Source organism: Xyrauchen texanus, chromosome 18, assembly GCF_025860055.1.
Source record: "Xyrauchen texanus isolate HMW12.3.18 chromosome 18, RBS_HiC_50CHRs, whole genome shotgun sequence".
Lineage (NCBI taxonomy): Eukaryota > Metazoa > Chordata > Actinopteri > Cypriniformes > Catostomidae > Xyrauchen > Xyrauchen texanus.
The window spans coordinates 40,523,075-40,547,631 of record NC_068293.1 but is presented as its reverse complement, the minus strand read 5'-3'; the positions used below and the strand labels follow the sequence as shown (position 1 = coordinate 40,547,631).

Here is a 24,557-nt window from a genome sequence, read left to right as displayed (position 1 = left end):
AAACAACTGTGCATGTTTGGATGGGAGGCATGTTTGGACCGTGGGATGAATGTCATTGAATTTACTTTGACGGTGGCTCATTTTCATGCCGCAGAAGTAGATTCAATGTAATTTGTTCTCGCGTTCTAGACAAGCTTTTCATCTAATGACACATTCAGCTGTCAGTGAAAAACTGTGTTTCATTATTTATATCAGTCTAACGTGAACCCCTGTCCACTGATATATACGGGCACATGGATATATCGACATCCACAATGTACAAACCTTGCAAATCGCTGTTTTCTGCTCGGTATCACGTTTTCTAAAGACAAACAAATTCCACACCTCTGAGGATGTGCTTTCCCTTCATAATCTCCTCTCATCTTCAAAAAAGAACTAACAGTCGAAGCACATTCCTCCATTTACCTGACAGTGTGTGTGATGCATACATGTTATGTGCTGTACACATTTCTTGTGTGGCAATTTTACGTTACCGCGATCGAGACAATGCCCAAGAGGCAGTGCTGAAAAATAATGGTGGCCACACAAAATATTGACACTTTGGCCCAATTTGGACATTTTCACTTAAGGGTGTACTCACTTTTGTTGCCAGCGGTTTAGACATTAATGGCTGCGTGTTGAATTATTTTGAGGGGACAGAAAATTTACACTGTTATACAAGCTGTACACTCACTACTTTACATTGTAGCAAAGTGTCATTTTTTCAGTGTTGTCACATGAAACGGTATAATCAAATGTTAACAAAAATGTGAGGGGTGTACTCACTTTTGTGAGATACTGTGTGTGTATATATATATATATATATATAAATAATAAGCATCATTAAAGCTCCTTGTTTCCTTTATCTCTGCAGCCTGAAGACTTTGAAGCTGTCCACTCCCACACCTTCCGGTTAAAGACGTTCAAGAAGGGGAAGCACTGCTGCGTGTGCAAGCAGACTGTAAACAATGAGGGACTCATCTGCAGAGGTCAGTCTGGGGGGAGGGGGAGGGGGGGGTTGTCTTCCAGTAGGGAAATCTGCCCATCTGATGAGAGCTAATGGAGAAAGGTCAAGATGAACTGCTGGAGAGCAGAGCGGAGGAGTGACAGATGCTTCCAGTGCCCAGTCACTTAGTTCATGTAATGAAATATAATCATTAACCTGATTAGCTACTGAGGGAGAGTGTAGCATTATATGTAGGACTAATAAAGCAGTTGGGGACCAGATAGCATTGGTTAAAACATTAGGGCTGGTATCTGAAAGGTCGTAGGTTCAAATCATAGGCAATTCTACACCCTGTTAATAAATCGAACTCCCTCCACACTCAGATTAAAAGCTGCATTGTGGAAGTGTTGCATGGAGAATATACAATTACTTAGTAAATTTACTCAGCCATAAAATCCATAAAGACTGACATTTAGACTGTCTGGTCATCATGGGTATGTATTAACCTTGAGTGCTGTCTATATCATAGTTGATTGTTTTATATCTAGTGTAGTATACATCTTATGTTGGTGTCATTATACTTAAGAGCTATAGGAATTTAACCATTTGATCGTAAAATTCCTGAGTAATGATTTCCATTAATGACAAATCTGTCATTGTCACATGTCCCATGGGAATGTGTCCCATCTGAGTGTCATTTAGGGCTGTTAAGACTATTAGCTGATTGTATGAGCTGTCTTAAACAGCTGCATTCTCTTCTCTGCTTACATCACCACTAAAAGGGGTGATCTCTACTTAGTTAGGTCTGATTGCTGAAGGCTTTGTGATGAAAAGGACGGAATAGAGAGGTTTAGAATCCTCTTTGTGGCTGGATTGTCTGCTGCTTGAATCAAGTTGATGGAAAGGTCACATCTTAGTAAGCTATTTCTTAAGGAATAGTTAACTCAAACCTGAAAATGATGTCATTATTTACTTACCGTCACCTTACCATGCCATTGCAAACTCATATGCTGTTTTTTATTTTTATTAAATGTTTTACGTGAAACACCAGATGTTTTTTGGACACTCCTCTTTTCCATACAATAACAACAGAGAATTGTGACCAAAAAGCACCATAACAGAACAATAAACTACCATAATGGTCCAAATGACTCTTGAGCTATAATTTCCAATTCTTCTGATGTTCTGCTTAGTGGACGACAGATAGTGGTTTTACCGAGACCTAAGGTGGTGGAAAAGGCCAATAACCGATTATTTAACCACTAGTTTTTAAAATAAATTTATTGGATATTAAAAAAAATAAAAAAGTTGTCTTTCCTTACTATGATGGGCATAGACATAGAGGCTACAAAAGTCAAAAATAAATAAACTCTCGGATGCAATTTATTGTGCAACCAAAATCCCAATAACCACCAAAAATGATTTTAAAGACCTGGCTCCGTTACAATGCTCTATATGTACGTATTTACCCAAATATGTTTTTATAGCCTATATATCTCACCAGATGAGGTTTTTATTATTCACAAGATTTGGAAATAAGTTCCAAAAAGCAACTATCGGCACTGATTATTCAGTAAAATATGTTATATCGGTCTACTTCTAGTCCTGCTGTAGTTTTGTGTACGTAACGGACAACAATCTAAGATGCTATTTACTTAAAACCTTAATTCACAAATGTGGGGTGTTTAGATTTGTCGCAACTGGTTTGACGTCAAGGGTTAGTTAGGGGTAACTCTAACCTTACCCTAAGCGACAAACGACAATGGTTCTTTTGTGTGCCTTAACTCAGAGTTTCAAACTGGGGTACACGTACCCCTGTGGGTGGGTGAGGTGATAATGGGGGTACGCAAATACAATTCTGAAATGTACTGTTCTTTTGATTTTCATCACTGTCTCAAATAATATTCAAACTCAGTTTGACTATAGCGTTGGTTGTATATCCTGATAGGTAGCATATATTTTCAGGACACTGGCAATGCCGTACGTGCAATGATGCGCAATTCCAGGCACAGAACCGAACGCTATTCTTGTGCACCGCGACAGGATGAGGGGGGAGTTTTTAAGTTATGCTATTATATCATATCTAGCATACCCATCTCAATCGGTAAGCCATTTATTCAGTATGCATATGATTAATATAACATGTACAAATATAGCATGTTTAATATAAGGGAGATATTTACAATGAGAGTTGTGTTAAATATACATATTTTCAAGATACATTGAGTGAATGTTATCTATGCATTAGAGAGGGGGTACGCGAATGTATGTTGAATGTTTGGAGGGGTACGCCACTGTCAAACGTTTAGGAACCACTGCCTTAACTGATCTCTGGTGCTGATTTTGAAGGAGATTTTCAGTGAATAATAATTCACATTTCAGACTGTTCCTCACACAAAGTTCTCACATGGCTTCAGAAGATTTAAAATAGCACACAATACAATGGACTGCATTTATGATATTTAAATTGTGTTTTGTCCATTTCAGAGCTTGACAAACATGTACACTACATATAAGCTTTCATTGTATGTAACGGAGCATGACAATCCTAAAAGAATTCTCAGTTTGTGTTGAAAGAAATATGAAGCAAAGTAAGTAATGGTGACTGACACTGTTTTGTGCCCTCCTCTGCTCCACAGAAGAAAGAAGGTCATACAGGTTTGGGACGACATGAGTAAATGATGACAGAATTTCATTTTTGGGGTGATCAGACCCTTTAATAAAATAAAAAAGTCTACTTTGTGTTCAAGAAATACTACTAATAATATCTAATAACAACAGTCTATCTGCTTTCACCCAAACTAAGATTTATGAACTGTTAATTTGGATTGACTGGCTTAAAGCTCTTGTACGCTGATATTTATTTTGTAATTGCCTTTCTCTACTATTATCTATAAACAATATCTGAATAAAGTTTGTTTGAAAAGGAACCATACCTGCACTTAAAAGCTTTAGAAAGATAAGCATCCTGCCACGACGGTCATAAATGAAGCACAATGTAGATTTACCACATGCAGCTGTGTCTCGTCTAATGGTAAAAAAAACTGCCATGAATGAGCAGGTCAAACTGATCTCATCTGCAAAATGAATATGGATTGTTGGTGTTGTTGTCATTTTTATAGCTTATAGTAATTGCAGATATGTGGATTTAGGTTTTAAAGTCTTTGGTTGTGTGGTCTTAATTGTCTATTATTATGAATGAATTAGAGTGAATATTTCTGTCTGTCTATCTGTCTGTCTATCTATCTATCTATCTATCTATCTATCTATCTATCTATCTATCTATCTATCTATCTATCTATCTATCTAGAAACTAGGGGTGGGTAAAAATATTGATTTTCCAATGCATTTATCTATCTATCTATCTATCTATCTATCTATCTATCTATCTATCTATCTATCTATCTATCTATCTATCTATCTATCTACAGGTGAAACTCGAAAAATTAGAATATCGTGCAAAAGTTCATTAATTTCAGTAATTCAACTTAAAAGGTGAAACTAATATATTATATAGATTCATTACAAGCAAAGTAAGATATTTCAAGCCTTTATTTGATATAATTTTGATGATTATGGCTTACAGCTTATGAAAACCCCAAATTCAGAATCTCAGAAAATTTGAATATTGTGAAAAGGTTCAGTATTGTAGGCTCAAAGTGTCACACTCTAATCAGCTAAACACCTGCAAAGGGTTCCTGAGCCTTTAAATGGTCTCTCAGTCTGGTTCAGTTGAATTCACAATCATGGGGAAGACTGCTGACCTGACAGTTGTGCAGAAAACCATCATTGACACCCTCCACAAGGAGGGAAAGCCTCAAAAGGTAATTGCAAAAGAAGTTGGATGTTCTCAAAGTGCTGTATCAAAGCACATTAATAGAAAGTTAAGTGGAAGGGAAAAGTGTGGAAGAAAAAGGTGCACAAGCAGCAGGGATGACCGTAGCCTGGAGAGGATTGTCAGGAAAAGGCCATTCAAATGTGTGGGGGAGCTTCACAAGGAGTGGACTGAGGCTGGAGTTACTGCATCAAGAGCCACCACACACAGACGGGTCCTGGACATGGGCTTCAAATGTCAAACGTCTTACCTGGACTAAAGAAAAAAAGAACTGGTCTGTTGCTCAGTGGTCCAAAGTCCTCTTTTCTGATGAGAGCAAATTTTGCATCTCATTTGGAAACCAAGGTCCCAGAGTCTGGAGGAAGAATGGAGAGGCACACAATCCAAGATGCTTGAAGTCCAGTGTGAAGTTTCCACAGTCTGTGTTGGTTTGGGGAGCCATGTCATCGGCTGGTGTTGGACCACTGTGCTTTATTAAGTCCAGAGTCAACGCAGCCGTCTACCGGGACATTTTAGAGCACTTCATGCTTCCTTCAGCAGACAAGCTTTATGGAGATGCTGACTTCATTTTCCGGCAGGACTTGGCACCTGCCCACAATGCCAAAAGTACCAAAACCTGGTTCAATGACCATGGTATTACTGTGCTTGATTGGCCAGCAAACTCGCCTGACCTGAACCCCATAGAGAATCTATGGGGCATTGCCAAGAGAAAGATGAGAGACATGAGACCAAACAATGCAGAAGAGCTGAAGGCCGCTATTGAAGCATCTTGGTCTTCCATAACACTTCAGCAGTGCCACAGGCTGATAGCATCCATGCCACGCTGTATTGAGGCAGTAATTAATGCAAAAGGGGCCCAAACCAAGTACTGAGTACATATGCATGATTATACTTTTCAGAGGGCCGACATTTCTGTATTTAAAATCCTTTTTTTTTATTGATTTCATGTAATATTCTAATTTTCTGAGATTCTGAATTTGGGGTTTTCATAAGCTGTAAGCCATAATCATCAAAACTATATCAAATAAAGGCTTGAAATATCTTACTTTGCTTGTAATGAGTCTATATAATATATTAGTTTCACCTTTTAAGTTGAATTACTGAAATTAATGAACTTTTGCACGATATTCTAATTTTTCGAGTTTCACCTGTATCTATCTAGAAACTAAGGGTGGGTAAAAATATTGATTTTCCAATGCATTTCTATCTTCGTTTGAGTGATCTCGATTCTTAAATACCAAGATTAATCTTTTACTCAATGTGCAACCCTCCACTACATTGAGAGGAAATCACTCGCATTTGCAACCAAATTTTTACTAAAATGTATATATTTGGCAACTGGCTGATAAATGTTCATATTTCACTAACCAGTAATTTGGTAGTATAGTGGTGAATCATTCAGTAGTGAGATACTTTCACTGTGTTTTGAGAGTAAAAGTTGCTCAGTGTAATTTGTGCCCAAAGACGAGTTATGAGTTCATTGAATAATGTCTCTTTTTAATACACTTCCTATTCTCTACTGTCAGTTTTTGATCAAAAACATACATAAATTAATAAATGAAATAAAAGTTTAATTGTAATAATGCTTAGCACAGATTAGATAAAGTAATTTGATTCCTCTCTCGTTAAAATCCACTCATTTACAGATGTTCTTTACAGAAATGCCAGTTTTGTTAAAGAGACAATACCGGCATGTGTTCAACAAATCAATATAAGTATTTGTAAAATGCAAATAAACAATAAACATGAAACAAAAATTCTAAATGAAATATAGTATGTTGTTTATTGATTGAATACAAGGATTTGTTCATTTTTAAAAAGCCTTAATGTGATAATTATGAAAAACGAATTAAATATAAATTAATATGTTTGCAATGTACCTAGTTAGGAGGTCTCCTTTATGATTAACAGCATAAGCGGGGAGATAATTTATTTCATATGCAAGCAAAAATTTGAATCTAATCGAATCGAGAGCTTGTGAATCAGAATCTAACGGAATCCGGAAATCTGTATCAATACCCAGCACTACTAGCAACATTCCAGCAATAATGCAGAACACCACAGCGACAATGACCTAACAACCAATCAGAACATCTTAGTAACTGCCTAGTAGCCACCAGAGCATCTTGACAACTGTTCAGAATCCCCCTAGCAATACCTTAGAATGCACCCAGAACACCTTAACAACTGTCTAGAGACAGCCAAGCTACCACTCAGAACACATTAGGGATTGCCTGTCTGTCTGTCTTCAAACTTTCAGACAAGGCTTTGTCTAGCCAGCATTACCAGTTCCTCTTGATGAATTTCTGTTTCCTAGTTCACCTTTTTTTGTCATTGTTTTTGTATTTTCACAGAAAATAACTGAATGTTATGATTTTACTTTTCACCCTTTTCCCTTCCTCTGACACCACAATCTCTGCTCTCTGTTCGATTCTCAGTACATATTTGACAGAACAGAATGTTATTTTCTCAACACAAAATATTATCCACAGCAGCAAGCCATCTGTACACCTAAAACAACAACTCTTAATTATAACTAGCTAACTGAGGCATAATGATATTGGAATATAATAGCAAAGACCCCAAAATGGTAGACTAATGTAAATAATGTTAAGTTGTTATCAGTACCAAGTTTATGGAACAGAAGCTTATTTTTATTACAAAAATATATAGGAAAGTTATTTTTACACAGAAGACAAAAACTTTAATCAAAATCTAGCTAAGTAATATGTTGTACTATAATATATTAATATGTCAAGGCTATTTACGGATGTTTAATCAAACATTCCTAAAAAAGAAGATATGCTACATAGGCTATGTTAAGTAACTAGCCAGCTAATGTTAGCTCGTAACATAGCCTAGCTACTTAAAGCCCATGGTGCAGGTTAAACACCACTGTCGATTAATGGGTAGATAAAGCAGTCAAGATATGTATATAAAGTTAGAAATGTCTCCAAAATGGTGTTAAAGTCCAGTTTTTGTAGTTTTTGGTTAGAAACGGTTATTTTTTACGCGATTCGGCAATGACGTCACATGAGGTAGACGCGGTGGAATGTAGCCTCAGCCGTTCTCAGCTACTTGAACTAATTCTAGCAGACTAGCACTGACTACTATGGCGTCTAACTGGGATGAGGAAGAGGTGGCAAGACCCACAGTTAACATTTATGATGGCCCACAGCCATACAATTTCGAACCGTTTCGACGTGAGAGGGCGAATGAGGAAATACCGAGAGCAGATGGCCGTCAAAGACAAATAAATGCATGGTCAGAGGAGAATGAATGGAGAGTTGGTGTAGTGTCTTGGTGAGTTGCTATCATTTAGAAACGCAGCAATGACCGCTGGAGCTAGTAGTCTATGAACAGCAGTGCATACAATAACTTTTATGCTTTATTTCTAAGCTTTTACCTCTTTCTCCAGTGAAAATGTTGTTTCGCCGTAGCCGACGCCGAGTAGGCATCGTCAGTGTGATTATTGTTGATAGTGCCAACTAGTTTTCCTCGTGATTGATTGTCATTGACACCGTCAGGCTTACCGGGAGAGGGAGTGAGTGAGTAGTAAGCGTCTGTGTCGCTGTGTTTGGCAGGTGTCTGTGTGGGTGGTGTCGTCCCATGGAAACTGTGGTGGAGAGCTTGTGTTGTAGGGAGGTGAGCGCGTTTTGGTCGCTGGTCGAGGATCTCACCCCGCGGCCAGCAGATGTAACGTGCCTAACGCAGCATCCTGGATTTGAGGCATGCTGCCTGAATCCGTTTGTGCTACAAATAGCATATTCACACTTCAGACAGGATCATGGTCCCCTTCAAGCCAGCATGCACGAGTATGTTCATGGTTTATGTTTACTTTACCAATGTTTTTACACTGAGTCCTTTGAACAACAGCAATATGTGACAGGAGATGTGTTGCATGCACAGACATGCATAAGAGACAGGCTTCAAATGACGTTTCCAACCTACTTACAGAGTTTAAAACTTAAGAATCTTTCCTACTTATTCCTAGGCAATACCGGTACACTGCGTACAGGCAGGCTATACGCTGGGCTTATGGAGTTTTAGGGAGGAGTATAAGGAAGCCTCTGCCCTCTTGTGTGGTTTCAACCATCAGACAAAACTTCCAAAGTGGTGACCAAACCTATCAGGGCTTTCAATGGCCTCGTTTGGATGAGAATGAATAAAAAAATTGTTTATTCTGTTGTGATCGCCCAATTGCCCTTAAAATGTTCTGTGTAAAGTACATCTGTGTAAAGTACACAGAACACATGAATTTTAATAAGAAAAAACAGTTTATTGGCATTGCTTGTAAGGGTTACTAAACATTTACTGAACAAGGACAAGGATTACTGAACAAAGACACAGGTTGCAAGTAAACAAATCTATATAAAACAAGCCCACTGATGAAGGGCTAGACCTGAAACCTTTGCACATTGTTTCTTTTGCCTGCAAAAGTGTGGTCTTACCTGAGGGTCAACTGATGGTTCTCGCACTCACTCACACTCACTTACTCACACACAGTCACACACAGTCACTCACACTCACACACACTCACACTCTTTCATGAATGCATATGCAGTGATACATGCAAAAGCATATCAAGCTGACACACAGTGAACCCAGACAACACCGCACACAGAGGTTGACAAGGCACAGGTAAAATGATTGGTAAATTATTTTGAATTACATAAAACAAATTTCATGCAAATAACAGACAGAGGAGCAGACATGCAGCATGCAGGACCCCTTGAATGGAGTACAGCGACAATTAATGCCACTTACAAAGACGAAAAAAAGTAATGATTTAGTGCAAAGTAAAACCAAAGCAACAACACACAAAACATGCAGAATACAGGAAACCACCACCAAATGAGATGACAGGGACAGAAGGAAAGAAGATAAATAACAACTAAAATAAATACTTACAACTAAATCATTGGACTTGTCTGTGGAAAAAAATTATAATAATAATGTGAATTTAGGTTCTCTTGTAGCGTGACTGCCGGGCTAGGAAGAGGCTGACGGCCTCCTCCTTAGGAACCTGTTCGAAGGATTTAGCGATGGGGGCGGGTGCATCAGAGGACAAATTAGCGCTAACCTCTCGAAGAGCTGCAGGTGAATGGGTGTAGCTTTCCTGAAGGGCCTTCATCAATGATGTTGCATAACCTGCAGATATAATAATAATAATACTGAATAAAGATCATTGCCACTGATCACAGATGTCTCGTGAGCCATCTCAAAATATGATAGAACTGCATGACACTGCTTACCGTATGAGGCTGCCTCTTTGATGGGACGCACCACATGGGCACCTTTTCTGAAGCGCGGATACCGCACGCAGTACTTCTCCGTCCCATCACTTTTCCGTGCTGTCTCGCGGTTGGCATTGTGATTGTAATGCAGCGCCGCTAAGAGAAGCCTACAAAATAACACATTTGAGATTTTTTTTACTACAATAGGCATGATAATAGGTACTATTATTACTATAAAAGGCATAATAATTGGCTGTATTATTCCTTGGATAGCACTGACCTGCTATACATCCCAACATATGAAAACCCTGTGTGCTTGGGTGCGAAGTGCAAGATGAGGGAGTGGTAAGCCTCAAGGGAGAATGTCTGATGCTGTGGAGACAGCTGTCGAACATCTTTCAGTAAGGCAGTCCTCGTGATTATGTTCTCCAACTTTACTGCTGCCAATGAGCCTGCAAAGACCAAGACAGGGAGGCAGACAGACACACAGATGGAAAACGTATAAATAGACAAGATAGATTCAGACAAAAATTCTTTTTTAATGGAAACACATGAAATGGTCCTGCATATGAATTATAGCAAACATAAACAGTAAACAGAATGTTATGAGATTGCCAGGGAATGAAAAAATAATTTAATCATCATAGGTCACATGTCAAAGCACTCAGACAGCAAATACAACAAAACTGTAGAGCATACATAATACCACATGCTGTGTGTACTGTACCTGGGTCCAGCCACTCTTTGTTGCGCTGATCCCCGTCTAGAGGGCCATGGGCACAACTGGAGAAAGCAGGGGTGTCATGGTCATGGATGTCCTGGATGTGGTTGACTAAACTTTTCCATTTAGCCTCCATGACTTGGGTTGCCATCTGGGGTTGAGGCTGCAGTCCAATAGAGGTGATTCACTATAGCAGGCCTCCACAGCTGTAGTTGGTCACACTCTTTTGAAGCTGCATCCAATGCCTTCCCCAGACCTGTTTTAGAACAAATGGTATTAATTGATATGCACTAACAAAAACTGCTTCAAGGTTCCAACAATGGATACATACTTTTGGCAATGTGCCACACATCAAAATAATGCCGTGTCCCTTCAGGGCTCAGCTCCTCTCTCACCCATTTGGCAACCTAAGGAGAAATAAACAAACTTTTGTGGATGATTGACCTGTGTGGCCCTCCGTGTATCAGCAAACCACAAACATCCAGCTTCAGTGCAATTCAGATGTTTACATTCTATACTGCATTTTTATTGTAAATACCTGGCGATGACGGTCCGTGATCAGCGTTGCTAAATGCAGGTCCTTTCCCCTCAGCAGACCAACACTGTGCTTGAGCCCTTCAAGCTCACACCATGAGCTGTTGGGGACCTCTGAGCTCTGCAACATGACATAACAGTGTAAGTGTAAAATGCTGGTGTTGTTGAAGGAGGCGTGAATGAACCGACGCGTTGCTGGTCCAAGCATTACGATACACTGTACTCTAGTTAGGCAATACACAAAGCTCTAAGCATCATTGTACTAGTGGAAAGATGTTATATTAATATACAATCAGTTTACTAAATTGCAGAGTTCATTTCTTTGTCTAATAACATCAGGTTTACCTGAACAAGCTGAACATCCACCACCTTGTTCACCCTGTCCTCGATCAGAGAGTAGGATCCATACTTCGCGCAGTGCCCAGGAGAATCTGACCTGGAATTAATTACAAATTTGAATTAGGTTTCAAGTTTTTAATAACCAAGGTCTGTAAAGACAATCCACCATGTCATCTGCAAATGCCAACTAAAGCCACCCTACATGATAACAAATAAAAAATCAAAATGTGCAACTGGTCTATGAGCTCTCACACTGGTTTACCTGCAGTCACCAGCAAGAACTATCCCGCCATCCATTGCCCGTAGGTCACTAAAATTCTTCGCTTGATCGTTTTGCCAGGCCTGAACGATTACAGGGATGGTGTAGCGGCGCTGATGGCGAAAGTAACTGCTCGCACTGATGCACTGCAGGCCAAACAGAGTCAACATTCTTAAGGTCTGGGTGGCCAAACATCCAGTGAAATGAATGGCCCCGCTTAACAGGAGGTTGCAGGTCGGCATGTTCCTGTGGAGCATTGGCTGGTTTTGCCAGAAACGGTGGTAGCCACATGATGCACAGACCTAGATATGTAAAAAAAAAAAAAAAGAAGGAAAAAAAAAAGTGTAATCAACAGTATATCAGGATTCAATATAGATTAGGTACTGTACATTACTGGTCAAAGGTTTCATGTTTTCAATGAAACACACATGACCAATACAGTATAACACTCAAATATGATGCCATCACAAACCAATAGACTAAAGCCAGCCTGGTACATACATTGTAAATAAAATTAACTGGCAAGACAGTCAGAGCTATCAGATTGTAATTAGATATTCTGATTTTGTAATCAGATGGCCTGCTGCGTAAACAAAACCGTACCTGCTTGATCTTAAGAAAAGTTCCTTCCTGCTGCACGATGCTACTATCTGACCTCTCACAACAGGCTGGACAGATGACAAAAAGGCCCATCAGCTCCTCTTGGCAAACAATGAATTGGTCAGTGCCACTACAAGAACAAAAAAATTGTTGTTGGGGGGGGGCATTCAAACTACCAAAGCTACAGTACACAAAAATGAGCATTCAAAATGGTCTATGTTGGTTTTAAACTATCTCACTTGTGATGGGGGTCACACGTGTAAGGTGGCTCCTCATCAAACAAGTCCTCCTCATGCATCGGCTCTTCGGGCACCCACGATAATGTATTAATTTAATCAATGTGTATGGAAATGTTCTGATTGCATAGATACTGGCAATGTTTTAGAGACTATATCTAATAACTACCCCTTAAAATACCCAAGTTTTACCGTGAGACCATCGGGGGGGGCTTCAAAGAACACTGTGTCCCAGCGTCAGAAGTGGAGGAGGGCAAGGGCTGATCCCCAGTATCGACACTCTCCACAGTGTCTACACTGTCCACAGTCTCCTGCTGTGAGGCGTCTGTCAACATCTTGTGAAAACAAATATGAAAAAGGGTCAGCAAAATGCAAATGGTTGTAGTGGTGAAATAAGAGGTGGGTATACTATGAATACTTAGAACAGTGATTCGCAAGCACATTGGGTGTACAAGCACATTGCAGGAGTACATGGAAACATTTAATCATTTATTTTCAACTTGGAAGTACTGAGAATTATTTACTTATCATCTTTGAAATTCCAAGAAGATAAGTAAATATTCCCAGTCATTTCATCAGTCCATCAATAAAATGGGACGTGTGTGCTACAGCTAACGTTAGTTTCCCAGTGGAAACAATAACCTATGGCACAGCCATAAAGCTTTCATGATGATATGGACTTTTACTTCAGGGCAATTTTGTTATTATTCTAATTTTTATTCGTGAATCACGAAATATGCTCTTTTAATGTCAGAGTGATCGTGCTTGTAAGTTAGTGGAGGCTGTGTCAAAGGGAACACGGTATACAAAATACACACAGAGCTAGTTAACACGCAGCTTGTAAACATTAACGTTAGCATGATGCTTACCGTGGCAATTTCTCGCTTGCGGCAGACGGTGTCTCTCGACCTCGGGACGGGGCAAGCAGAGAGGTTTGCGTTCACAGACGGCACGGCGGTAGGAAGTAATTTAGCACTCCTCTCACTCATCCCCTGAGTGGTAATCCTCCTCTTTGAAATGCGCGCTGCATATTCTCGAGTAGGCGGTGACAGAGCTAGCTGAAAAATCTGCCCGCCTAATCTTCACAAACTGCACCCAGCTTCGGAAGATCCCTTTGTCCTTGGGGAAGGAATGGACCCTATGTCCAGTTTTGCTGGAGTTCTTGCACCCGCCACAAACACAGTAATAAACCATTTTGACTAACGTTATTTATGATCTACTCTTTATCTATCTCTAAGCTATCTGTTATGCTATGCTATCTCTCACTATCTATGCTATTCTATCTATGCTATTCTATCTATCTATCTATCTATCTATCTATCTATCTATCTATCTATCTATCTATCTATCTATCTATCTACTTACTTAGAAATCTGTCACTGTCACTATTTCACTAGTTAGCTACTCCTCGTCTCACTCTCCCTCAATTGTAAGGCGGGCGCGGGCTTTCTTCTGTCCGTCCAACAGTCAGCGAGTACCTCATGTGACGTCATGGAATGCATTGTGGGAGAAATAAGAATAATCGCTAAGCTGTAGCTAAAAGCTAACATATCACCTACTTTTCCGTATTATATTTCTTTTTTGTAGTACCCTACAACATCAGATACAATGGATAACTGTTTAAATGTTTATTACCAACTAGAAAATTGCCAAAAAAAAAAAAACCCTGCACCATGGGCTTTAACATACCTTTATCTTGCTGTTTTTTTCTCTTCCTCTGTTTTCTTCTTTTTCCTTTTCTCTGGAAAAGAGGATATGTCCTTTTTGGTGACATTGCTGTTTTGCTGTCTGAATGTGCTTGCATCCTGCAGCCCGTTAACATATTGCGTTTAATATTGCGTTTTTGTATAATTACCATTGTCCATTGACATAGAATATCACCAAAAAACAAGGGGGCCCCCTGGTGGCCACGGGGGCCCTAAGCAGCTGCTTAGTTCGCTTATGCCTTGGGCCGGCTCTGGTGCCTGACTCTGGCATGAGTCATTGTTGTTCCTCTTTTGCGTTTCAATGACATCAATAGATCTGCCGTGATCTGTCGATGCTGTGCGCCAATATAAACACATCAGGCACAGTACAGAGTTAACCCAGAGATATGAAACGGGGAACGTTTGCTTAAAAATATCCTTTTCCTTGGTTTCATTAGAATTCCATCCCTGCCTTTGGACATTGAGACTGTTTTCCTTTTACAGACAAAATGCAAAATCTCTTCTTATTGCCCTCAGGGGGGCAGAATGAAAGGCAAGCAGATTTTGAAGAGAATTATGGTGTGCTGGATTTGTGCAAGTGTGTGCACACATGGCAAACACATGCAAGCGGACACACACACACACACACACACACACACACACACACACACACACACACACACACACACACACACACACACACACACACACACACACACACACACACAATCCAACAAAGTTGAAGCTAGTTTACCCAAAGGAGTAAATGTACTGAATATGTAAACATACACCCTTTAAAGGTAAAGTGTGTCATTTAATTGCAAACATACTGTTTTCAAAGTTTCATTGGCTATGAGTGGAATGTTATACTAACATACTACTATTACCATTTCAGAAGTATGCATAGTGTTTAGTGTATAAATATTCACCAAAATGTGCAGTATACAACAAAGCACACTGCGCAGAATGCAATACTCAACTTTCCATTTCCACTGTGTCGAACCAGAAGTAGTTACAGCCTCTCTGTACTAAAGCATCTCGATTTTCACTCATAAATTAATCATACAAAAGTTAAAACATTTTAACACAAAATGTATTGAAAAAACAAACAAAAACACACACACACACACACACACACACACACACACACACACACACACACACACACACACACACACACACACACACACAAAATATATTTTTTTTAGGATTCCATTGCGAACAATCACTCTATCTAATAATTGATCAGATAAATAGGTATTCCTGCCCAAAACTCTTGCCATTGGTTGAGCCAGTTTCATATCTGTGCAAACAAACATAATGCAATTTTATCTGGTGCTGCTAGTGGCACAGAAATGACACACTTCACTTTTAAAAATCTCTCACAGCAAATCCATCATGTACTGTTTACTCTCTCGTCCATCCAATCCCTGTGATACACACACACACACACACACGCATGCGTGCACACTTGCACGCTCACACACACACACTTACATAACTCATCACTATAGCTCATTAGTGTTTCCTGAGGAATTGCATTAGTGAAATGAGATAAGCAGATTGATGAAGACGCCCATTAATTTCTCCCTGCTGATAGACGAGCTGTGTGCTGAGTCTAACATCATTACTTTAATAAGCAAAAACTCTCCTTCTCAGCAGCCCTTCCCTTTTAGTACTGTAGTAAACACCCAGGACTTCATTTTGCTTATTTACACCTTTTACATTACTTAGAAAATCATCTATCACCTTGTTGATGGGACACCACTGTGTCTTCTTTATCCTCCTGAGACCCGAGCGTGACTGCTGTGTGCATTTTCCATTTACTCTTTTAATTTGTAACTAGTAGCACCTAATTAAAAAATCTGTAGCAAATACTTTTCCAAAATATGTATGTTCACATATGTGGACAGTGGGACTACAGTGCATTTAGAAAGTATTCAGGCCCTTAATTTTTTTCACATTTTGTTATGTTGCTGCTTTTTGCTAAAATGCTTTAAATTATTATATTTTCACATCAATCTGCACTCCATACCCCATAATGACAAACCAGATTTTTGATAACTTTGCAAACTTATTAAAAATAAAAAACTGAACATTAATATTAACATAAGTTGTTAGATCCTTAACTCAACACTTAGTTATAGCACCTTTGACAGCGATTACAGCCTCAAGTCTTTTTGGGTATGATGCGACAAGCTTTGTACACCTGGATTTGGGGATTTTCTGCCATTCTTCTCTGCAGATCCTCTCAAGCTCTGTCAGGTTAGATGAGGACCATTAGAGGACAGCCATTTTCAGGTTTCTTCAGAGATGTTCATGTCCGGGCTCTGGCTGTGCCACTCAGTGACATTCACAGAGTTGTCCCTATGCCACTCTTGCGTTGTCTTGGCTGTGTGCAGGTCATTGTCCTGTTGGAAGGTGAATCTTCGGCCCAGTCTGAGGTCCTGAGCTCTCTGGACCAGATTTTATTAAGGATATCTCTGTATTTCCTTCAACCCTGACCAGTCCCCAAGTCCCTGCAGCTTAAAAACACTACACAATATGATGCTACCACCACTATGCTTCACCGTTGGGATGGTATTTTGCAGGTAATTAATGGTGCCTGGCTTCCTACTGACATGACGGATGGAATTGAGGCAAAACAGTTCAATCTTCGTTTCATCATACTAGGGTTGCAGCGGTATACCGGTTTCACGGTATACCACGGTTTGAAAGTTGATGGTTATCATACCATGTACATTTTCTTATCTACGGTATTGAAAAAAAATGCGCATCACCTTTCCTCCTTGTCTACCTGTCAGACTCGTCAACTTGCGACACACAAACACACACACACACACACGTGGCAGAGAAAATTTCAGAGAGAATCGATGCGAGGGGGTCTGACTTGAGTGTGTGTGTGAGTTAAATAAGTGTTTCTCTAGAGTCACGGACAGCAGGGAAAGAATGCCATGGTTCTCTCATTGAAGATATTTCGGCGGCCGCCCAAGTGATAGACTATTTAGTACTGCCGAGGCAGATTTAATGATAATCTCGCAAACAGCTAAAGCAGACATGGGCAATTTACGGCCCGTGGGCTGGATCAGGCCCTCCACATGGTTTAATGTGGCCCGCGGCTCATTTATCGTAAAAGCGTTTTTTTCCTTTCCATTGGATATTTCAGTTCATTTGCATTGGGACCTAATGCGTCTCTTTATACTTGCACAAATTGGAAATATTCTGCCTAATGTTATACTTATTTTGTGCAATCTGGCAACCATGCACGCGAATGCGCTATTTCTGTCTCTCGCTTTCCCCTTTGAACAAACTTAGCGATCTGTAGTGCAATATTCTGCTCAAGGAAAAGTGTTATACGGCTACGTGTTCATTCTTGAGGCAGCTTGTGATGTTTGGTGCTACTAAGTTTTCAGGTAAACCTTCTCAGTAATTAAATTAAATGTAAAAGTAGATTTCGTCATCATTGACATGCGAGCATATGAATATGTGTATATGTATTTTTTATTTGTGAAATTTAGAAATGTTGAAGTCCCTTCGTGCCTGTAGGTTAATCTAACTCTTGCAGTAATCATTTATCATATTCATGCAGTTGCATTATTCAGTTGTGTGCTGAAAGTCAAACCATCGAGACCCGCATATGATACTTTTAGCATGTAAACGGGCAAAGATTTTGAAAAAAACAAGTAAACTTGCACGCTTTGTGACAAACATTAAAGTTCTATAAATTCCTTTTTTTTTTTTTTTTTTTTTTATTAAAACAGACCCCTGAGTGTTAAATTGAATAATAAATGATCAGGGAAGTAGTGATGGTAAAATAAATTTATAAGCTCAGCCTTTATTCAGAAATAGTTTAGTACACAACAATTTCTGGGCTTAAAAGTTACAAAAACCAAATCAATGCAGAACATTGGATCTTAAAAGTAATATACAATGTGGCACCCCATACACTACTTAAAGCCCGATGTGGCCCCTTTACCAAAATAGTTAAAAATATTAATAATTATACACATCACCTTTACAAATTTGTTTCAGGATTTTACATGAGTAAAAGAAACTGTTATATTTTGACAAAATGTTATAGTTTCATATGAAATAATCTAAAGGTAGAATCTATGAGACCTCATTTTATATCAGCAGTGGCAGTTGTAGTTAAAGTTTCAAGATGTGTGTCAGCTAGTATTTATTTTTTCAGGAATACTATAATTTATTATTAATATTATTTAATACTTGCTACACTCACCTAACCATGGCAATGAGGAGCCTTTCCTTCTGTGTAATATGTGTTTAAATATCTGATTTTAGGTAAGAAACGGGATAATAATGGGCCCAAATAAGTAAATATGCTCTTTAATTTTTAAAAGGGGGAGAGAAAACGTCCTGTAGATTTTGTTGTTGACATCAACAACAAAAATAATGTCACTTGATGCATGTCCTTGTACTGGAAAACCATGAACAAAACTATGCAACATAAAAGGAAATGCAACCCAGGATATATTAAATACAGGTTATGTTTAATCTATCTATCTATCTATCTTCTCCCATCTCTTGGGAACCTTCAATGCACCCACAATGTTTTAGTAGCCTTCCCCAGATCTGTGCCTCAATACAGTCCTGCCTCTGAACGCTGCAGGCAGTTCCTTTGACCTCATGGCTTGGTTTTTGCTCTGATATGCATTTACAGCTGTGAGACCTTATATAGACAGTCATGTGCCTTTCCAAATCATGTCCAATCAATTGAATTTGCCACAGGTGGACTCCAATCAAAGTGTAGAAACATCTCAAAGATGGTCCTGAGAAATGTGATGCACCTGAGCTTAATTTCATAAGTGTCACAGCAAAGGGTCTGAATTCTTTTGTCAATGTGATATTTCAGTTTTTTTCTTTTTAATACATTTGCAAAGTTATCAAAAATCTGGTTTTTTCTTTGTTATTATGGGGTATCGAGTGTTGATTGATGTATAAAAAAATATATAATTTAAAGAATTTTAGCATAAGGCTCCAACGTAACAAAATGTGACAAAATGAAGGGGTCTTAACACTTTCTGAATGCACTGTAAGTTATATAAAGTCAGAATTATAAATGTTTTGTGTTTTGAGAAAAAAACACACACACACACACATACACACACAAATAAAAATTATTTGACTTGATATGACATTTATGTTACAATGTTTTTTTTCTACTTTAGCAACACAATCTCAATGTTCTCTCTTTGCTCTGTCAAACAAACAAGCGATAGCCAGTGCTGACGCATTTTACCAATTAGAAGTAATGGCCAGCGTCATCCAATCATTGCCAACCACGTTGAAATAAAATTATACATTATAAATTCTGAATCTATGTACTGATCACCATTGTCCCAACATGTCTGCCAAACATTTGTGGTCCAAACATCTGCAGCCTGAAACTGAACTGTTGGTTGAATTTTAGGAGTGAATGCACTTTCACATAAAAGCTATAGGATGCTGTCTTGCTCCCTATTTACTGAATGACTTAACCTCCAGTGAGCTGGATGTCTGCACTGGTCTCAGAACAGTTCAAAATGCACCTTATTTTTATCCTAACTCCACATAAAGCCTCCGAAAGCAACATTTGTTTTCCAATGTGGAAATGCACAGAAAATATAGGATTTCTAATTGAAAAACTTGCACTAATGTCCCCTACAGTGGTCATTGTGTTTAATTTTCATTTTGCAATAAGTCACTCAAATGCAGTGGCGGGCCTTGCATTTAAATTCTAGGCCTTCAGTGTGAGTCATGCCATTAGGAAAACACAGTTTCACAATAAATAAGACACCCTATGCCTTTGGGCATCATACAATATATCACAGCTAACTAATAATACCAATTGACATTTTAAAAACACGTCCACGCACGAAAGCCAGAACTTGAAACCACACTTAATGCTCAAGCAAGCCTAATTTTAACTGCAGCATGACTGTTTTGTGAAACGAATGCCAAAAATCATAAATTTTCTTATGAATCTACCAAGGAGGTCTATAATACCTGGAAAAATCTATCTAATAATATTTGCGATTTAAATGTTGCTTGCAATAAATTTCGTTTCGTCAGGGTACACGGTTATGTTGCGTTCCATGCAAGTTGGATGTGGGATATTCCTACTTGATATCTCCGACCATAAATGCATTCCATTCCCCAATATTCAGAACTGCAACGCTCCCGTTAGCTCAACAAGGGTTTGACTCTCATTAGAGATGTCTCCTAGCAACACAACTGATAAACAACGCTGCAGCGCTAGCATTTGTGCTTCAGGTGTACGATTATCAAAAGAGATTATAATGTTTAACAAATAAATTAATCTGATTGGCTGATTAATCTGAAAATCTCACTTTAGTTGCCCATTCATTTGCACTGTTGAGGGATTCTGTGGAAATTCTGAACTCCTGATGGGGTGGATTTGTGAAACAGTTGTCACGCTTCGCTTGTAAGCATCAAGGAATAAATTCTGACTGGATAAACTTTTTGTTTTTCTCTATTTGTTTGTAGATTAATTAAGAGTGGAAAATGATTAAAAATACATAGGCAAAAAGGTGATTGAGAATGAAAGGATGAAAAATATGTATTTATTTTCCATGTTAGGCCAGCAGAGAAGGCTTTGCTGGCCCAGAGAATGCCCGGTCGCACAAGGTTCTAGCAACTTTCTCTATGTTTGAAACTGAAGAATGCTGCCTTGTTTCCTCACTGCACAGTTAATTGAGTCATTCAAACTGAGAATATTATTTTCAGACTAATTAAGAGTCATTTGTTTGTGTGTATGCAGATTAATGCAGCCAAGCTGAACATAAAATGTAACAATTTTTAACAGTACTTTCAAGGCACCATAATGTCACATCTGATGTAGATCTACTGTAAAACAATACATCTAGAACAGTTGGACTGGAACATATTCATCTTTAGTGAGCTTTAGAGATTACCAAGTGTATTTTTAATGTAGTGTATAGTATGCTAATTGAATAGTAGCTCAAATAAATAAATAAAATAAAGAACAATAAGTTTATACTGTAAAATTACCATAAGACACAATTTTATTCTTTCAACCAATCTCCAAACAGCATGCACAGTAGTTTGGGATATCATAGGCAACAATGGATACATAAATAGACAGGATGTGATGCAAACATGGGATTCGGACTTGCCGTGATGCCTTGAAGGCTGCAGTTTTCAGCAATTATATTGTATTTCTAGTAGATGTTCAAACTCCCCTAAAAGTATCTTAGGTTAAACACAACAGTGAGACACTGACACCCTCTGGTGATTTGGAGATTGTTTGAGCTGATGTTAAGATTTCTGTCTAATATATAATAATTTTTCTGACTCTTTATGCTCTATATTTAAGTCAAGTCAAATTTATTTGTATAGTGCTTTTCATAACAGACTTTGTTTCAAAGCAGCTTTATTCTGCCATGGCATTGGCAGCAAACTGTCTCTCGTTTTGTCTCTTAATTTTCCTATAAGCAGTTTTAGCTATTTTGCTGTCACTAGACCTATGCTGGATTCAGGACTTCCTGGGAAGCTCTGTATTAAGAATGCAGAATTACAGAAGTTGTAATTATGATCTGATGTGAAAAAAAATGTATGTGGCTTTTACTTTAAAAAAATGTTCTCTGTTTTTTCACTTTCAGATAGCATGGACAATATGTAATCCATAAAATCTTTTTAGGGTATTAAAATCTCTTTTAATATCTCAAATATGTTGTTTCAGTACCCTTTGTCCTATAAAAACAAACCAGTTTTCCCTCTATTTGCAGATCATTTATGCAGTTTTTGTTTTAGCCACTAGGAGACAGTGCAAGAATTGACATCATGAGCTTTCACATTGAGCAGAGATACTAGAAGGGTCGTTAGTCAAGGTTTTGATTTGCAGGATACAGCCCAACAACCACAACGCATTTTGAAACCTTGGTTTTCAGAGTTTTGTATTATTATTATTATTATTATTATTATTATTATTATTATTACCTTTGAGACAGCAAATTAAATTTACAGCTGTTGCTGTGAATTATCCTGCATTTGTAAACATATATAAAGACTTTTGATTCAATATTGCCATGATGTTAGACTTCGTAAACTTGTAATCCAGACCCGATGGAATTGAAGGAAAATCAGAAGGAAAAATCGTGGTAAATATTCCACATAGGATATTAAACCTTAACATCCACAAAGGGGGGTTTGTTGCTTAGTTAACACCTGAAATCATACTTAAAAGATACAATATTCTGAATTGGTACAGTTAGGTCAAATATAGGTTGAAATGACATGTAGCAGTAAAGTGGATGGGTTGCATAATTTACACACAGACACAAAGCACAACAATAATAAGCTCCTTATTGATGTCACTAACACTTTTCCTTTTATTATGAGCGTGTGTGGGTATGCTACCTTAGGGTGCATTCACACTAGCACTTTTGTTGTGCGCCCTAGTTTGAAGTCAAAGTTATAGTTTGGATGATGTGAACACTGTTTTCCAAACTCAGGTGCACACCCACAAAGTGCACCAGAGTCTGCTTGAAAAGGTGGTCCAGGGTATGGTTAATTTAAACACTGGTACAGTTCGCTGCTGAAATTAACAAAAAAGTCTTAAATTGCGGAAGTAAACTGCTGTTGATGGTGTATGATTTGCATGCTTCCGATCACAATTATTATGGTATTATGCGTTTCTCATACCTGCTTAAATATATAACCTTCAAAGAACAGCGCACATTCTTCACATCTATGCACATTCAATATATCCACAGGCAAGTGTGATTGTATCTGGCTTGCGTTGCACGAGAAACAGATGCACGTTAAAGGAGGGACATCATTTTTTTCTTCATTTATTTGGTGCAGATCGCAGATGAAACTGAACACTGACAATGAGCGCATCTGATGTGCATGGACATATCTTACCTATAATAATTCCTGAGGGGAAAATACACAGCGTGCACACACGCAGACACACACGCACACTGGGCAAAGTTACTTGGAATCAAATAATAAATTGCATCTTTTAAATGTGCTGGCTGGCATTAGCATAATCAGGGAACTGAACTTTTTTATTTGCATATAGCATGGGAATTCATGATATATCCTTTTGGCAGAAACATATCTACTGTATGTGTCTTGAGTGTAAATGGAATGTGCTTATTTATTTGGATAGCAATCTGATCTGTAAAATTGCATGAAGTGACCAAGAGTAAAGAACCATTAAGTAGCTTTTTTTTGTAGCTAAGGACGTAGGGTGTTACTTAGCTATTTATGCATATTACAATCCCTGATCTAGGGGGTGAGGGAGTAATAAATAGAAAGAAATTCCAGCCAACCGCCAGACCAAGAAATGCAACAAACGATAGATAGAAGGTAAATTGTTATTATTAGCGAAGTATTACTTTACGTTAAGAGCAGCAATAGTATTCAAAAGAAAGGACAGGTTACCTCTACAGGTTGCTGCATGAAACTAATAGCACAAACAAGTTAACGTAAGAAAATAACATAACACAACTATATCGCTGTGGCTTTCGTTGATCTGCCTGTTGGTCTGGGAGCATGGAGATATGTGACCAGCCCAAAGTCAGACTTCTCAATGAATTGTGTGTGTATTACCAGTAAGGAAGGGTTATATACCGGTATAATTTTGATAAACCGGTAGAAATTTGGCAACCAGTATACTTTTTGGTTTATTGTCTATATCACAGTTATGCAAAATCGCCACCACACGGCAAGAAATGTACACCTCATTCTACTACACATACTCGCCATGGTACACAGTATGTTGGAGAAATGGAGGAGGAAGGCAGAGCACCTTCTCATGAGACTGAGAGAATGGAAGAAACTGTTTTTTAAGGGACTGACAATTTGTAGATGGCCGCCCAAGCAAAATTTCAGGCCACCAAGCAAATTCAATGACATTCATCTCACAGACTGAACATGCTTCTTATCTGACACACGCAGCTGTGTTTCAACGTGATTGCGCATGCTGTCTCGGATTATGAAAGTGTGAGCGAGTCCAGCAGGTTTCCTGTCTGGACAGGGGAGTTCAGAGCGGGATCACTCGCACTGTATATCGCGGCACAAACTTCAAAACTTGCGTGACCCATTTTAATTCTACTGAGTTTTGAGTTTTTTACCTGAAAGCGCTATGGAGAAATTCAAACATCTCAAACAGAGAGCGAGCCTGACATTCTAACCA

General features: G+C 38.6%; 2 protein-coding genes across 7 annotated transcripts in view; one reads left to right on the top strand and one right to left on the bottom strand.

The window, feature by feature from the left end:
- tns1b (tensin 1b) overlaps nucleotides 1-24,557 on the top strand; it is a 343,137-nt gene that overhangs the window by 118,332 nt on the left and 200,248 nt on the right. For all 6 annotated transcript variants that reach the window (XM_052147959.1, XM_052147963.1, XM_052147962.1 and 3 more), the window contains exon 2: nucleotides 854-968. In XM_052147959.1, coding sequence (XP_052003919.1) covers nucleotides 854-968 — 115 coding nt within the window. The remainder of the gene's footprint in view (nucleotides 1-853; nucleotides 969-24,557) is intronic.
- LOC127658590 (uncharacterized) lies at nucleotides 10,302-14,084 on the bottom strand. Its single transcript, XM_052147967.1, has 8 exons — nucleotides 13,556-14,084; nucleotides 12,454-13,021; nucleotides 11,854-12,152; nucleotides 11,598-11,688; nucleotides 11,257-11,373; nucleotides 11,050-11,125; nucleotides 10,725-10,974; nucleotides 10,302-10,449 (listed from the first exon to the last, which is right to left on the bottom strand). Exons 2-7 carry the CDS (start codon nucleotides 12,652-12,654, stop codon nucleotides 10,844-10,846), a joined length of 915 nt encoding a protein of 304 aa, XP_052003927.1. The 5' UTR covers nucleotides 12,655-13,021; nucleotides 13,556-14,084; the 3' UTR covers nucleotides 10,302-10,449; nucleotides 10,725-10,843.